Source organism: Falco naumanni, chromosome 3 (assembly GCF_017639655.2).
Source record: "Falco naumanni isolate bFalNau1 chromosome 3, bFalNau1.pat, whole genome shotgun sequence".
In the NCBI taxonomy this organism is placed as follows: Eukaryota; Metazoa; Chordata; class Aves; order Falconiformes; family Falconidae; genus Falco; species Falco naumanni.
The window spans coordinates 3,904,749-3,922,551 of NC_054056.1; the positions used below are offsets into that span (position 1 = coordinate 3,904,749).

The 17,803-nt window shown below is 43.1% G+C and overlaps 1 protein-coding gene and 1 long non-coding RNA gene across 6 annotated transcripts in view; one reads left to right on the forward strand and one right to left on the reverse strand.

Moving 5' to 3' along the window:
• ZMYM4 (zinc finger MYM-type containing 4) overlaps positions 1 to 5,761 on the reverse strand; it is a 43,929-nt gene extending 38,168 nt beyond the window's left edge. For all 5 annotated transcript variants that reach the window (XM_040586233.1, XM_040586232.1, XM_040586231.1 and 2 more), the window contains exon 1: positions 5,502 to 5,761. In XM_040586233.1, coding sequence (XP_040442167.1) covers positions 5,502 to 5,543 — 42 coding nt within the window. In that variant the 5' untranslated portion in view covers positions 5,544 to 5,761. The remainder of the gene's footprint in view (positions 1 to 5,501) is intronic.
• A 118-nt stretch (positions 5,762 to 5,879) lies between these two features.
• Positions 5,880 to 16,969, forward strand: LOC121084590. The gene is made up of 2 exons (XR_005826809.1): positions 5,880 to 6,424; positions 16,369 to 16,969. It is a non-coding gene; the product is annotated as an uncharacterized LOC121084590 (long non-coding RNA).
• Positions 16,970 to 17,803: the final 834 nt, after the last annotated feature.

Genomic DNA, 17,803 nt, shown 5'->3' on the forward strand with positions numbered 1-17,803 from the left:
TATTAAACATAATCAAGACCTGTTAATAGTCTGCATTAACTAAACTGTATTTCATAAAAGCTTTCTTGAGCAAATAACAACACTTATTAATGATTAAATCTCTCCATTTACTTTTTAGACTGTTGTAACTAATATCAAAATTCAAAAAACTACACACAAGTTACTCAAAAAAATAATAAAAGAAAGCAAGTACTCCAAAATGCCTCCTGTAGGAATAACTCTGTACTGTTGTGCTAATTCTGTCTCAGGTTCTTCTCACCTAAATTTAGACAACTAAACACTAGTTTATTAAGCTAGTGATTCAGGTTTCCTCTCTTTCCATTGGAAATGAAGAGATACCTGCAGCAGCAATTCATCCTGCCCTGGACTGAGCAGATGGATCTTTCAGAGATTCCCATCGCTTACATTGATGGCAGAAAGAGTCCAGAGCACCTGGGTGAGACTAGACAGGTATCTATTTTGTGGGTACAGCTTATAGCATAAAGAGCGCAAACGGAAAACTTTTATTTCTACACTCTCCACTAAGAAAGTAAACCCAAGAATTTCCTACAACTCTTTGTCCTCTATTTCTCACCTAAAATACAGCACAGTCTGCAAAGTCCATTTCAGCACAGAACAGCAGAGCAATGCACAAAGGCAACTTCACGGTGGTTGCTGGTTCAGAAGAGTCCAGGATTCCTGCACTTTGCTTGTGCTCTCCTGTGCCATCTTCTGTGTGGAGCTTGTGCTTTCTGACCACCACTGCGGACAGCAAAAGTCTAACACATAAAGACTGGGGTCTTTAGTAACTACTAATCCTGATGGCTCTCAGATCCAAGTACTTAGCTAACTCAGGACCAAGACTCAAATTTTTTTATATTAAATTTCTCCAACCTCTTAGAAGACTTCAAATATTTTTCTGAATCTGGACCAGCTATCAAAAGGGAAAAGGACCAAACGTAAAATTTAAGTTTTGGTTTTGTTACCAAAAATCTGCTGTAATAAACTTTTATTAGAATGGTAACTGATTATCATACATTTTTTACTAAAAACTTCAGAGGTATTAGACACAACACACTTCAAAGATTTCTAATGTATATGTAAGCCCTGTAATACTTCAAGCTACTTTTAAAATTAAACAGATCTAAAGCAGAGAGCAAATATGGTAACCAAAGCTAAATACATTACCACCATTCTTCAGCCAGTATTTACAGAAAGGACAGAATACATCATGCAATTTTTTGATCAGTTCCATCTCAGTAAAGCACAGCTACAGTCTTTTAAACTTTCTCTTGCCCTTGAAATTTCTGAGTAGAACTTCCAAAGAACCAAAGAAAAAGAGTAAGGTAATACACACCATCTACTCTAGGTCATGAGGTTAGCACCGATCTGCAGCCTGCTCGACACTTAAATCGGTCTCCCTTTTCCTGATATGGTTCAAGAGCAGCTCGTGATAGCAGATTTCAATCTCTTTCAAACTCAGATGTCACATGGGTTTTGCTTCAGCCTGGTATGAGCTTCTAGAAATAAAGTAACTGCTCCTGGGATCAGCAACATCCAAGGATTAGTTTATCACGGCCTCACACCTATAGCATTCATGAAGCACTCTACTGATCCCTTCCAATAACAGAGTTCACTTTATCCTGAAGTTATTTTCCCAGATTGACTCTTGCTCACTCTCTTTTTTATCTTTCCACTGGACAACTAATTAAAACCCCCAACCTTGCGGGTGTACTCTACCCATCTCCCTCTTTTGCCCCTGCAGAAACACTTTTTTTTTTTTTCTATCAAAGAGTGTAAAGCAGAATACAGGCTAAGATGACAGACACTGAGAGCACACACGATTCTGCTAACATGCCCTTGATGAAATATTCTCTGCTGGAGAAGCTTTAATTTGAAGAGTTTAGATGATCATAGAGAGTAAGTGTTAAGAGCAAAAGCAGGAGCGAAGTACAAGAGCGCTGCTTTTATGCTGTTATGGCACTTATAAAATGGATGATGGAAATCATCTGAGCAGAGTCAGTCACTGACACAAAGCCTTGAAGAAAGTTCACTAGATAAAGCTTGCTACAAGACTCATTTAGGGAAAGGCCAATGTGAATTGGAATGTCTGGAAGGAATAATGGGGATACAACAGTCATTAAATGAGAGAAAAGTTGAGACAACCACTTCAAGGATGTTGGGAGTGATTTCAGAATTAATTGTCACTATACTAATCACACAAGGGGCCTTGAAGTGAGCATAAAGAGCTTACTTAACTTTCCTGTATTTTATACAACGTGAAAAGTCCTAATGCAAAAGACTGAGATCCATTATGCTTATTTTTAGAATTCAGAAGGTGAATTCAAAGTTTATAACATCAAAGCATCCTTTGAGGGATGCACAAGCCTTTGCAGAGAAATGTTTTCATTGTCTTTGTATCATTCAAGAGGAGTTCAGTAACAAAACTTTCTAAATGCGACGACCTCCTTCAATTTTTACTTAAAGCCATGCAAAATTAAAAATCTTTTGCAACTGTTTTGTTGATGTAGACGCCCAGGTGTTCACCTATTCACACCAAATTATTTTCCAAAAGCCCAAGTCTCAAATTTCAGTAGTTAACACTGTACAGCTCCAATTGTTCTGTCTAGTTCAATGGGTTGACAGAGTATTGTAAATAAATGATCATCCTATTCAAAATAGAAACTGTTCAAAACAATGATATTATACACAAATAAAAGTCAATTTGCCACAAATATTTTTATAAACTAAATAAAAAACCATACAAGCATACACCTTTCAAGTTTATATTTATATTATTTAATAAGGATGAAAAGTTGAATATGTTGATATATTTTCCTCAGAAAATACACGTTTTGATTTTGGACAGAAATTAACCACCTCTAAAATAAGAACTTAGCCATAAAAACTTTGCAGGTACTATTAAAAAAATCAAAGTTAGACAAACTTCTATGTTAATCTTACACTGGCAAAACCTTTCTTTTTTAGTTTGTTGCTCATTACTGTGGATTGAGCTAAAAGATGACAATTGCTTATCAATGGGATTCGAAAACTGTCAGTTTCAGTATATATGCTTCTGGAATTGCAGAATTTGCAAAATATTTTAATATTGAAAAGAAAAATTCTGAATATACCAGCACTTCCGAAGTTCCCCTCTGAAAGAATCATTAAATTAGTCTTTTTTCCTATATAAAGGAAAAGAATTTTTTATAAGAAATGCTCATTATTCCTTAGGCACAGGATTTGGAGAAGTCCATCATCATGTTCTCCTGTTGAATGGGAACTGGTCCACTAAGAGGAAGAGAAACGGAACATGCAGATCTTGCAAGACTTCGTTAATTATGGCTTTAATGGAAGATCCAAGTATGCTGTATTTATGGTATGCTAATCTCATTCTTTCCAGGTTCCATCATTCCTTCAAGCAACCAGGAGGGATTCACTTCTCCTCATGTTCCTCAAGAACATCTTGGTGCATAAACTGGTTTTGAGATGGGGAGGGAGATGAGGAAATTCACCTCCCTGACTCGGAAAATTACAAACTGATAGAATGCAGTGCACTGGTGCTACTATTTATTTTTAAAAATCTCACTGGAACCTTTCTGGCACAATTAAGATTAACTGATTAACCTCACTGTCAGACTTGGGACCAGGAAGGTATTTTCCTTCAAGCTGGATTGGGCAAGTTGTGTTTCCTCTTTCCTTACTTACTTGTCTGGGGCAACTCCACTTTTCAGGACCATCCCGAAACTTTACCAAACAAGTTCTCTGCTACTGCAGGAGCTGAGAACATTATCAATGCCAACAGCACAAAAGGCTTTCCATAATGTACAGGGACAAGTGGAGCAATAATTGATGGAGACTTCTTGACTTACCACCTAGTGGATAACTGGCCAACCAATAGAGAAGTAATTTTTCCTAAGACCAATGAAGATGATACTAACTTGATGATACTTTCTTATTCCTTAGCAGATAATTGGCAAGCTTGAGAGGAAAAAGAGCAGTCTTCCTTTTTTGTGTGCTGGTAATGCCAGGTAACTTGACAGATGAATTGAGCATATCAAGGCAACGAGCATGAGGAGACCACTAGACACCATGCACAACCTCTCCGAGCAACCTGTTCCAATACTTGACTATCCTCATGGTGTAAAAGTCTTTCCCTATGTCCACTAACATTCAATGACTAGGAATGAAGTTTAAGATTCCTTAAGTTATCGTCCTACATGTAGCCACTTCCCTTTAAACTTTTTGCAGACAGCCAAAATCTTGATTCCCCCAAAAGACTTAAACATTTATGTAATATCTGTGAGCAATTTCGCAAAATTGTTTGAGTTTGCTCATAAATAAGTACAAGTGTCTGAAAGATATGGGTCTGAGTCAATTCAGCGACGATGGTCTTTTCTGTAACTGCAGAGCAGTCAAACAATGTCTGCGCAACTCCTCCAATTAGACCCTGGAAGGTCAACTGCTCTGTTTAGCAGCAATTAATTTCACCACAGTCACAAGTTTCACGTTCCCTGAAATAAATTCAGCAAATTAAACTTCTCCCACATACAGGAATGGAAAAACCTGAGCTACTGTCCTCATCTTTCTCAAGGCTGGAGAATGGGAAAACTTCTTCATCTTTGGGAAAAGGGAACTGGACAGCTCCGTGTCTTGCAGCGGACTATGGACTCTTCCACGCAACCACAAATATGACTTGATCTCATTGCGATCGGAAAGCTTTCCAGCAAAAGTTACACACATGCAGGAAAGAGGACTTGACTTGTTGCAAGATTATTTTGAGCGTAAAAGTTAGCCTCCCTCAGTTACTTCACAGACTACAAGGTGTGGGCCACAAAGAACCTTCCTTTTGGTTAAAAGACAATTTCTTCAAGTAGATGAGTGTGCCTACTGCACTTACAGACCAAGCTGTGGCAACGAAGGACTGAGCCTCAGGATTTGTGTGGCTAATGGTACTCACACAACGGTAACAGCCCTGGTACCTAACAACGGGATGAAACTGCCATCTTGACTCACTATGGCTTGATATGGACAATTGAAACAAATTTCAGAAGAGCAGCAAGAACGCCGTGTTTTAAACAAGGAGACAGCCAGTGATGATGGATCCTAGTTAGCTGTAAGTTTATTTTGTCAGTGACGCCAAGACGCTTCTGAAAATGATGTCTGGACGCTCTCCTTAAGAAGAGCTAAGCGAACACTAAGGAGCCCTTGAGAGGCAGCGTGGCTCAGGCCGGAGGGGACAGCGCTGCTGGCCGGCCTGGGGCGAGCAGGCAGCTGCGACGCGGGCCCGGGCTGGAGGGGTCCCCGCACGCCAGGTCCGGCCGCTCGGCGGCCGCCGGCCCCCTCCCCGGCCCGGCGGGGCCGCCTGTCAGGGCCCTGGACAGCGGCGGGGGCCGCGGCGCCTCGCACGCCGCATCCCCGCGGGCCGGCGATGCCCCGCCGCCCGGGCCGCGGCCCCCTCCCGCCCTGACCCCGCCCCCTGACCCCTCCCCTTTGACTTCCCCTCGCGCCCCCCCACTCACCCTGGCACGGGGGCCAGGCCCCTCCTCCTTGGCCTCCGCCATGTTGCGCCCCCCCTCAGCTGTCCCAGCCCGGGGCTAGGGGCCGGGGGTCACTCCCTCTCAGCCTTCTCCCCCCTTCGGGGGGCGCCGGGGGGACGCTCGGCGGGGTGCCTGGGCCGGCCCCGCGCCGTGCTGCGGTGGGAGGGGGCTGGCGCGGGGGTCCGGCGGCTCCCTCAGGGCGGCGGGGGGGCCGGACCCGCCAGGCCGCGAGCCCTCTTAAAGCTGCAACGACAAGCCCAGCGCGGGGCCGCAGCGCGCATGCGCCACGCGCCTGCGCCCGGCCGCGTGTCCCCGCCCCCCGCCCCCCCCACCCCGCGCAGGCGCGCGGCCGCCTCCTCAGGGCCGGGCTGGGTGGCTGCCCCAGGGCGCTGGGCCCCGCGGGGGGCCGCGGGCCAGCCCAGCACCCCCCACCTTGGGCGGGCTCGGGGTGGCAAGCGCCAGGCTCGCCCCAGGTCCTGGTGGGCCTCGACTGGCCCTATGGTGGCTACAGAGGGCTGTGACCTCGTGGCATGGCCGCCAGGCCTGGTCTGTGGTGGTGCGCGGTGGCGGTGAGGTGTCGTGGCACCGAGGGCAGGCCACGCCTCGCCCTGCCGCACCTCACATGCCACCAGGCCGAGGTGCTCAGGCGTGGCTGGCCATCACACGGTGCCCCCGCGCAGCACCCAACTCATGGTGTCACACCTCTGTGGCGCAATGCAATGTGCATGCTGCGGCCTGGCATCCCGCTCACCCCCAGGGTGCCCAGCCTTGTACCCAACACCAGCGGTGAGGCGGCCTTGGGGGATGGACCCAGTGGTGCGGGGCAGACCTGGATTGTTGCGACTTCCCTTCAGGAATGCTCCAGAAGTTGACACGTTGGACTTGCAGCTTTCCTGTTGGAGAGGGTATGTATTTGTTTATTCAACAGGATGCTCAACACAGCACAAACCATAATTGAACAAAGTCATTGCGTTCCAAACCCAAAGCATTGAAAGATTTTAACACCAGTTTCAGCCCAAGTCCGTTCACTTTTAATTTTGTGCTGCCGTGGAGCCTAGAAGTGCTTCCTTCCTGTGCTGAACGTACTGCACAGTGGTTTTGAAGAGGGCATGAAGTATCTGCAGGACATTTGGGTTGTTCCCTTTATTAGAATCAGCCTGAGAATATAAACCAATCTGGGTATTTTTTTGTTGTGCCTCCATGGCATCACTCATGAACGAACCATTATGTAATTTTTAGTTAATTTAACATTTGTTGGTACAACTGTAAAACATCCGTGGTTTTAATGTTGGAATGGATGGTTTATATTTGACCACATTTTTCCTCATCTGGTGTTGATCAAAAGTTCATATAAGGGTTGTTTCTACAGACTGTGAGGACTTAATCCCATGAAGATTTGCATATCTGTTTAACCTGAAATACCTGAGAGGTCACATTTCAGTTGCAAAAATCAGCATAACCTTTCAAGGTTAAAACCTAAATATTTAAAGCTTTGTAATGTTGACTTTCATTTTCACGCTTTCCAATATTTAAGAGGCTCAAAACGTTAGCAAGGCATAGGCCTCTTAAGAAAGAATTTGAAACTATGTGTAAGATACAGGTTGTTGTCTTTTTTGTTGTGAACAATGTCAAACATCACCAGCACCCACAAGCAGTTGATGAGAACAATGTGTTCCCTTCTCCTTACTACTTAAATAATCTTAACTGCTAATTAAAACTTTGTCTTTAAGAGAAATCTCCCCTTCCTAGGTTTATCTGATTTGCACAATTAAAGGATTTTATTAAGCAGCAGCTGCATTTCAATGGTGAATGAAGTGATCCTTACATAAACACTGTCCTTCATCTGGCCTAAAATGCTAGATACATAATACTGGGATTCATTTAGGAAATCCTGTCAAGCCTCTCTTTAGAAATTACTGCATTCCAAGGACAGTGAAATAATTAATGTAATAATTTAATAAGTTATGAATAATGCTTCTCACTTACGCAATAATCCTCATCCTCAAGTATAAAATAATTCTAGTTGATGAGTCATGCGGTGAAATTTCTTAAAGAATTTGGGATTTTTTTATGACAAAAGATGCTATATGTAAACTGCGAGCTTGATGTGAAACTTAATAATTATTCAAAAATTACTTTTATCCATAGATAGCTACAGATGAAGAGAATTAATATTTTAATCTTTTTAAATGGGCCCAAAATATAGTAACCGTAAAATATTTAAATATGACTTAATGTCTGTATTGGTATCGGGTTTTGAATAGTTAGAAATTCTAATGTAGTCTAAATATAGGGCTGCCACATGTCAAGGTTGCCTCAGACATGTCCACTCGTGCCTTGAGCAGATGGCATGACGTGTGGATGTTGTGCATAAAAGGCCACTGTGCGCACACAGATTCTCCAGAAGCATGTGTGTAACAGCACAGATGTGCTGTACATGTGCAGATCATCTGAACATTCTGAATGGGATTTTCTGGGAAGGTAGAAAATACAAAGAAAGAAAAAAAGTCAATAAAGTCAATAGCCCTCTTAGAATATAAATATTTATACATTATCTAAACAATTCATAACAATGTTGAGAAATCCAATTGTTCAGAAGTCAGGAGGAAGACTGTAAAAGATGAGGCTGGTTTATGAATTAAGATCTTAAGGATAACAAAGTTGCTTTTTCTTTTTGACCTTGGGCTTCTGAGGCATTATAGTGCATTGCTTTCACATTTTCAGGCTGAAGTTTAGAAAGTGTGTGTGGGTCGAGTTGTTTGTTTTAATTAAACCTATATTTTCATGTAATCACAACTCCAAATGCTCAGACATTCAGAATAACTTAAAATACCATGAGAATTCCAGTAGCGTCACAAGACTCGAAAAAGCTGTTATAACTTCTTGGGGCTACATTGTAAATCTCCATAGTATTTTATAAAATGAAAATTTAATATAACTTGTTCAAGCATGCTAACGGGAATGAACATCTTTATTTCATTCCATGGTTCTCATAAGTAAATTAGGGAGTTGATGGAAATATTTGAACTTTCAACATGCATGTGAAAATGCTTTTAGACCAGTAAAAAAAATATTTTGTTAGAAATAGATCCTGTCATTAAAATAGACCATAATACAACCATATGCTGTTGAAATTTATGTCTGATGGAAGGTTTGCTTGAGCTAATACTGTGGACAGATGAGAGGGTGACAGTAAGCATGGACCATTTAAAACTAGATCAACCCTGGTGTATTCTGCAGACATCTCTCAGCTCGTTCCCTGAATAGGGCATTTGAACTAGAGCAGGATGTTTTCCAGCTTGTTCAGACCTGACTTGCTTTCGACTCTGAATGAACTGTATATGTACTAATGTGGCTAAAAAAGACACTGTATAATATGTAGATAATGTGGTGATAACTAGTGCAGAACAGACCTAGATAAACGCCTGGATAAGGCAGGGAAAAGATAAGATTGTTCCACAGTATTGTTTTTGAATTGCTTTTTAATTTACCCCTGGAGTGCCTGTATTATAATCTGCTGCACAATTCTGCGTGAGACTATTCGTCTTTAAAACAGTGACATTTAAAAAAGAAACCATGAAACTCCTTTCACATGCAGGCTGCAGTTCAATGAACTGGATGAATGATCTTTCCCCATACCCACGGGCATGCACAGCTGAATATAGATCACCCAGAAAACCTGCCAGCTGTACATATTGAGATCTAAGCACTCCTTCCTCTGTTCCAGCTCAGGTTCTCTTCAGAGAATTGCGGTTGCAGGTGCTTACAGTAGTGCTGTGTACTTTCAGGCCAAACACAAATTAATAACAATGAATGATCCTGTTTTCAATGAGCTCAATGAGCGTCCAAATAGGACAGACTTTGTGAGGTGGGCTTAGAAACACGGCTGTTGCGTATGTTGTACCTGCATCTGGGGTCCAAGGAGAAGCTCAGAAGAACAATGTAGGATGTCCTGTATAAAAAGATGGGACTGCAGAGTTAGCAAAGCCTTACCTCGCCGAACTCCTAGGACACTGCATTAGGAAAGGTTGAACCAGCGTAGGTCAGACCAGTATAGCTATACTGGCAAGTCACTCCTGTACAAACAAGCTTTGCACCACTTAGAACGTGCTAACGCCAATGGAGTCTTCTGAGCAAAACCCAGAGATTCTTTCAGGTTGTACTCAATCCCTCTGCAAATGCCACCTTTTGCCAGGATGGAGACGGTGTTTGGCCTCCCATGGACACTGTGACACAAGGACAAGCATCTAGTCCAGCCAACGGGCACGAGACTTGTTAAGAGCAGCATATGCACCCATTCACTTGGCACGTGATACCAGGGATGGACCCAGCACAGTGCTGTGTGGTTGTGGCATAGGATGGCCTGAGAGCAGGGACAGACTGATGAGAAAACTGAGGAAACGGAACTTGGAGAATTGAGGGAACATGAAAGATGAAGGAAAGGAAGGCTTGGAGTTAAAATGTGGTGCTTTGGGCACTTCTTTGTCCCCGTCATTGTAGGGGACTGGGACTGGATGTGACGAGAGGCCAATTCTGCATCAGGTGTGGAGAGATGCACTGGGCTCATGGCAGCAGGAGCTACAGCCTCCCTCAGTCCCGGCCCACAGCACATCTGGCTTGGGTGCGGTACACAGAGAAGACTCTGTTTAAAGCTTAGAGGAGGCTTTGTTGGGGAATGAGGTTGAGTCTGGTCTAGGCAAGACAAACTGGAGCCTGGCATCTCTATTTCCTGCTCTCTGTACTGGCCTCTTGAACCCAGAGGCACCTTCCCAGCTGAGTAGTAGTGACAATGCCGGAGATGAGCAGCCAGCAGCTTTTTTTGTCCCAGAGATGGGCAGAACTGCCAAAAGCTCTTAGTTCTTAGTGGCCCTGTACTGCAGACACTTCCAAGGCAGGGCTGGAATGACGTAAGCAAAAGCCATGAATGTTTCAGTGGAAAAACAACTGGTAGTGGAGTCTCTCCTTGGTGCCTGAGCAGGCTCGCGGGGCGGGGGGGGGGGGCGGGGCAGGCAGTCCCAGCGAGGTAGGTTTGTCTCCCAGCTCTGGAGCTGCTCTGGCTTTGTCCCCCAGCACATGCTGGCTGGCTCGCCAGGCGGGATTTGCATTTCTCTGGCACTGGTGATGTCAGGGACCTGCCTCTGCGAGATCCCCCGGGGCTGCGAGGACAAAGGGGAGCAGGCGGCTTGGAAACCACACAGATCAAGGAAAGAGAAAAGCCAAGTTTAAAAGCAATGCATTCAGCGTGCTTAGTCATAGATACACAAATGCAGAAGGGCTGGCAGGGGCCTATTTTCATCCTGAAACACCCCCTCACGTCCCAGACTTGCCGGGCTGTGTTTGCTGTAGAGATAACGTCCCCTTCCCCCAATACTCACAGATTACTGAAGAAGCAGCCGTTGCAAAAGGGGGGGAAAAAAATAGCAGTTGCCTTGCTCTGCCTGCAGGAGAAATGTCAGGAAGTGTCTGGTGGTGGGTGGGATGAAAGGAGGAAGCTGAACTCTAAAGAGAATATTCTAGCTCTGCTCGTGCTAACAAATGCCCCTCTGTATTTTGCTTGATAAGAACATCCAGGAGCAGGTCATCTTGTGTGCAGGCAGGACGAGAGCGGAGTAGTCACTTACATCTGAGGCATTTATTTGTACACGCTGCATTATCCAGAGCACTCCATGAACTGGAGGGTGAAAAGATGTAAACAGCTAGGAAGAAATACAAGCGTCATCCATAATTAATAGTGTCTTTTTGTAATGGGAGTGATCCACTATTAATTATGAAGTTAATTTCTATTTGGATAGATTTGTGGGTGTATATGAAATTTGGACCAGGATTTAAGTTCAGTGCAATCACGCTTTTATTCTAATTACAATCATTATAAATCTATTCTGCATCTTCTTTTAAAGTCTAAATCAGACAGGCTTTTGTTTCCAAACATGCCAGACATAAGTTTTCACACACCAAATATGGCAGTTCTCAGATCCCCAAAGTGAATCTGGTTATAGATACAAAGGAAATTGTTTTCGTTCATTGTCACTGTGCAACCCTGTGGAAATGAGAAAATAAGCCCAGAACATAGATAATGGTAAGTACACTGGATTTCTAAAATCACAGAGTCAACAGTGATGAAGGAACTTAATTGCATACATCATGAAATATTTAAACAGACAGTGACCAATGTGTACAAATGCAGATCTATACTTTTACATCTAATTCTGTATTATAAACAGCTGATGCTACTCTGTGTCAGTGACTATCAATTTCTTTTACTCTGTAGCCTTAAAAATTGTCGTATGCCATCCACAAGTCACTGTTTCTTGTAGTGCTTTTGAAGCTTATTTTTTGGTGCTTTATTGTGAAAAGGTCTGTGGTAGAAGCCCAAAACTCAGAGGGAGAAGAGAACCAAATTTCTTATTTAACTATAGCCCATCAGCTAGATATATCCTTGAGACATCGATGCATCTAGTCCATAGCAGATTGCGGCTGGAGGTTAGCATAGAAAGCAAGCAGAAAACTCATCTTTGTTGCAGTTGATATTCTTACATGGTCATTAACTGTTTTCCAGCTATATTCATGCCTTGCTTGTGCTACAAATAGAGATTTATAGGCAAGTTTTTCTAATGGAGACGAGGCTTTTAGTAACAGAAGTTTTGTACCAGGCTCCTAGCAGATTCTTCTGTCAAGGCACAAGAGAGGAAATAGGAATTTTCTCTTTGCTTTTGTGTCTTTGCTTATTTTTTTTTTTCATCAGCTCTTCTTGCTGAAAATCTGAACTCCCACTCTGTGTAAACTTCCTTCCTGTGACATAGCCCTGTGCTTCTTTGATCAGCCCTGGAAGAGTTAGTGTTGGCAACAAGCTGTCATCACTGAGCACCCAGAGAAAAATAGGGTGAGATTAGTAAGACCTCAATGAGCCATTGTTCCAGACAGCTTGCAGGCTCTGCGAGGCTTTGTGATACCATGATGTTTAGAGAGTATTATTTGCCATAATAAGACGCCAAAGCTAATTAAAAAAAAAAAAAAAAGTCAGCTGAGACTTTTGCAAAATCTGAGCTCAAGTTCACAAATTTTGCCTGGGATAGGTCAGATTTATAATCCTCTGCGGAGTCTATTCAACTGTCTGATGCTACAGCAGTATTAATTTTATCTTTGTCTTCTGAGAGTTACTGAAAAATGACATGAATAATCTATGGAGTTGTTTGGCCATTTCTGTTGTTTGGAGACCTGCTCTTGGTTCTTTGTTGTAAGTTATGCAGGAGCACCCACTGACAAACTCTGGTTGCTGCTTTCTAACATGATCCTGAATTTCATGCTGTAAGTACATCACTTGTTCCAAATGCAGAATAAAACTGTTTATTTCAATATTTCTGCCATTTTCATGTTATATAAAAAAGGTTTTCTAATTTTCTTATGGTTAACTCCTGTATGTTTCCAATGTCTCCCCTTTTGAGTGAGTTTATGCTTTGGAAATAACAGTGGATTAAAAAAAAATACACAGAGAAGACATTGCTGGTCTTTAAATTTTTAGGAAAGTCATGGCAGTCTGATGAAATACAGCATTGTGAATATACTCACTGTTTCTGCCCCACTTACATTCTTTGCATAGCCAAACATTAACCAGAACTGCAGCTCAGAGCTGCTGGTATTTTTGCAGAGCTGATGTATCTGTTTTTTGTTGAGCTCTTGTCTCATCTGTAAGAATGAAGAACAGGATTCTCTTTAACAGCTACCTTCCATTCTTGTCACATATTTATTGTCAGTGACAAAATTTTCAATTCTTTTCATAGAAGGAATGGAAGCTGTTAACTTTAGGGCAGTAGGAAAAAATTTAGTTATGCGTATCTTGTTTCTCTCCACAGCTCAAGGAAATGTGTAGATTCATGGCTTTGTTGTACAACTGTGCTAAGTGCTTCTGCAAGCCAGTAAGCATCCTTAACTCCAATTGACTTCATTGGAAACGGAGGGCTCTTGGAGCCTCTTGGAAGACAGACTTGGCATGCTCAAGTGTGCCTTCAGCAGATACGCACACTGTGTACAAGCATCATTCTGCCCACTGGCAGAACACAGCTACTGCTGAGAGAGGAGAAGACAGGTGGCCAGGGGAGGGGAAAAAACAGTTATTCCCATGCTCAAGACACCAGATTCCTCTTCTCGCCTTTCTGTGGGTTGTGTGATCTTGGACAAGTGACAGAACTTTCCAGTCTCAGAGATCTCTATTTTTAAGCCAGGTTATGAAGTTAAATATGTTAAAGGTAGTGAGGTGGTCAGATACAGTGGCAGTGGGAACTGCATGAGTATGAATGATTACTTGCACTTCTTAGATTATAACAGCGGCATATAACACTTCTCAGGTCATATAAAATAGCAGTGTAAAACATTTCCTTCTTTGGTGCAATGATTCCATGGACTTTTTTTTTCAGGCCCAGTGCTTGTCTTACCTGTCAAGTATCACCAACTATGCCCTCCCTCATGACGACTAGAGCACAAAGCAGTGTCAGAAAAACCACTGAGGGGTAGAGCAGTGTCCTTGGATCTGTGAAGTAGTGCAGAGTATTTGTAAACAGGCTAGAGATTCCACCTGTGGCCTTCCACACCAGCTGCATTGCCCATCACGGGAAGCGTAGAGAGAGGAGGAAAAGGGAAAGGGAAAAGAGGGGACATGACCGCGGAAGTTTGCACTTCCTCACCAGTCTGCTGAATGCTTCTTTCACAGAAGTCTCTTTTGTGACTCTGATGCTAGTTTGGATTTTGGCAGAGGACTCAAAACTACTGCTACTTAAGACATTTCAAGACCTTAATTTAGTTCAGAGAAATTATACATGAACTTTAACCCTTCCATGTTGAAAGAATGGTCTCCAGCAGAACTGTGAATGTGTGGTGTCAGTAGTGTTCAGATAGCAGACCCTCCTTGCACATCCAATATTATCTTTTTTGTAGACTCTTGAGCCTGATTTGGATCTCTTTTGTTCCACGAGGAATCAAGATTATATCCACTGAAATCAATGATGTTACTGTGCAAAGACAATCAACCCCTCCTTTCCTTCTTTCAGTCTCTATAAATTTGCTTGACGTTCACTGTAATCTCTCATATGACCCTGCTTTCACTCATCTGGGTTAAAAAATGGCCTATGGGCATATTTGTCATGGTATACAAGAAAAACCTCTTGGACAGCAGGCTTAATCCATGCTCAAGGAGGGAGTGAAAACAATGCAGGAGGGAGAGAACTCTCATCGTCAAGTGACACAGGAAAGTTGCTGAGAACTGGTGTGGCTGGGTAGCCGTTACAACAGCTACTAGCCACTCCTTCCGTCCTGCCTCTCAGCTTTATGTGCCAAATGTTGCTGCAGGCATTTTACTTCCTGCTTTATTCTATAAAAGGTGAAACTATCGTTCATGAGACTGTGTTGAGCCCTGGAATAATGAAACCATTCTGCAGAAACCCCTGCTGTTCCAGACAGGTTTATCCAAGCGCTGCACCACAGACTTGACTAGCAGAAACTGCAGCAGGGTGAGGACGCTACCTTGCACCTTCTGAGTGCCTCACTGCTCTGATCTCCATCCACTCCTCTTGTGCTTCCTGATTTTTAAAATTCCTGAGCATATCTAGTTCTGTGACATACCTGAATTTGTGCCAACAGCCATTAAACTGTTCCCTTGTTGGTCAAAAACGCCCAGGGAATCCCCAGAAAATGGGACACATTTCCTCACAACATTTAATTGCTTCTTTAGTGGTGGTACATGTTACTGTGATTCATGCAGTTTTATTGTTTGTACGTAGGACACTTACCAGAACCTCATGGGGTAATTATTCTTAATTAGGAGGTTGGACACATGCTGCTCTTTCCTCCTGCAATCTGCAATTAATAATATAGAGATAATGCAGATTTCTTCTTGTCAGTCTTTTGTTTATGTTTGTAGGAGGAGGGAACAGTTTGGGGAAAAAATTATCTAAATCAACCACCTGCTGAGATCCATGCCTTTCTTACCTGAAGATTACCCTGTGCTGGATGGCAGCTGAAACATTCATAACTGCAGACACCTCACTGTCAGCCTAATTCCTCTTTCATATATTCCTCTAAGGCCTGCTACAGGTCTTTTTCTCCTCAGTCATGGACCACTTCTTACCATGGCTTAATTAAGTTTTGTAAATCAGTTGTACAGTATGAAAAAAATCTTTAGAAATAGCAACATTGGTGTTATAAGTATTAACATTTTGAGTGAGGGAAGGGTCTCAAGTTCTCCCTCCTTTTTCACTTCTCCCAACAGCCCCTATTAAACTAAACTAATGTATGTATGCATGAAACATCCAAATAACTAGTTTAATATGAAGCATGGAGAAATACTACAGAACCACTTCAAATGTTATCGCAGTAGTCATAAAATGAGTTTCCAGTCTCAGATGCAATGTTTATTTAGAGTGGAACATACTGGGGAGAAAATCTCAAGCTTTCTTCTGCGTGTTTGTTTTTGTATGAAAACAGCAAGCTGCCTAGTGCGAATATTTACAAAATAGGTGATTGTTACCAGAGGTCATTTTTCTTTCAAGTCCTTATAGCGACATCAATGTTTCTTTGATTTCAAACCCAGGGTAAATATCCATACTGCAGTTACAAAACATGTAATCATATCCTAGCCTCTACCAGATATGTGGAAATGTAAAGCTACTTCGCAGACTTAGGGACGTTGTGCAGATTTTTGCAGAACTGGGGAAGAATTATACTCTTTCTTTCTTTCAAAGGATGCTAAAGATTAATAGCTCCCTAAAATACAGTTCACTTATACTTAGGACACAACAAAGGCAAAACCAACCCTTTAATACTAATTTTTTTTCTTTTTTTTTTTTTTCTTTCTGAACAGATGTAACCAGGCATGACAACGAGGGAATGCCAGTGTTGGTGTGCGGCAAGAGCCAGTCCCGAATTTCTTCTTCCAGCTCCTTAACCTCTGAGACACCTCGTGGTGGAAACATTTACTGCTCGCGGAGAGGGGCTGGCATCTCGGAGAATCCATTTTAAAACAATTTGGGGCTTCCATTCTGCTGCACTTGGAATTGGTCAAATTGTACAGCGGGTACAATAGCTAATTGGAGGACAAGATTGATCTATAGCAGATTTTTATTTAAAAAATGTGAAGCCACAGGGAAATTAATTTTGCTAAGAATGAAGTCAGCCTTTGGCTGCCCAGGACTTCACAAATACTGAGATTGATTGATTTTATCACAACAATACAACAGTTACAGTTTCTGTGCAGGTAGAACAAATGTGGCCTTCGCTTGGGTTTCATGTGGGGTTTGGTTCTCCAGACCCAAAACAGAATGTGAAACATCAGTGGGAGCTGGGGTGCGTGATGAATTGCAACCCTGGTGAAGTGCAAGTACAAAAACGTAACATTGTTCGAATGTTAGCATGCCTCCAGTGCAACGCTACTGAAACCAGTGACATTAAATAGACAGAAAGTACTTTTGGCCTGTTTTCTTTGTTAGGACGTGGAATATCGTGGCCATAACCACTATGAATTTTTACAGCTGCTTTATTTTTCTACTGCAAGTTTGCTCTTTTACATTTTGGGGGAAATGACATCCACTTTCTTTTCAGCCAAGGAGACAGCGCCCAGGGCTGTATCCTGCATTTCCAGGGAGTTTGTGAATTGTGGATTGCTGTTCTTGGTTGGGAATTCAGTTTCACTGCTTCCCTGTCCGGCTTTTCAAACGAAATGGAGTGAAAGTGACCTCCCACATCAGAGCTGGGTTTCCACCACCAGCTTTGAATGAATAAATAGGAATTTTTTTATATCAAATTTGATTGCAAAGTAGAAGTGAAGGCTGCCGACTCTGCTAAAAGCAGCCAACTATATTTATCAAAAAATGTATTTATTTGAAAATTTTCCAGCTGAAGCCAGTGGCGGCCCCGTGCCCTGTGCGGGACAGGGGATTAACCGGAGCTCGCTGCCGTGCCGTGCCGTGCTGTGCCAACGGGGCCGGGTCGGGTGCGGCGGCCTGCGCAACGCGTGGCTGCCCCGGCCCGGCTGCCGGCCCGGCGGGCTCCCGTCCGACTGACTGCCCAGGCAGCCAATCGCAAGCCGCCATCCTGTCGTGTTTTCGCCTCCCGCCGATCAAACTGTCCAATCAGCACACCGGAGGTTAACGGATCATCCCGTGCCAACGTCGGCGGTCAAATGAGCCAATGGGCAGAGGGCAGGTTCTTTGCCAATGAGATCAAAGAGTTAGCAGAATAGGGACATGCTGTTGGTGGCTGCGCCTGTCGGTCATCGCCGCTGAGGCCGGTGGTTGGCT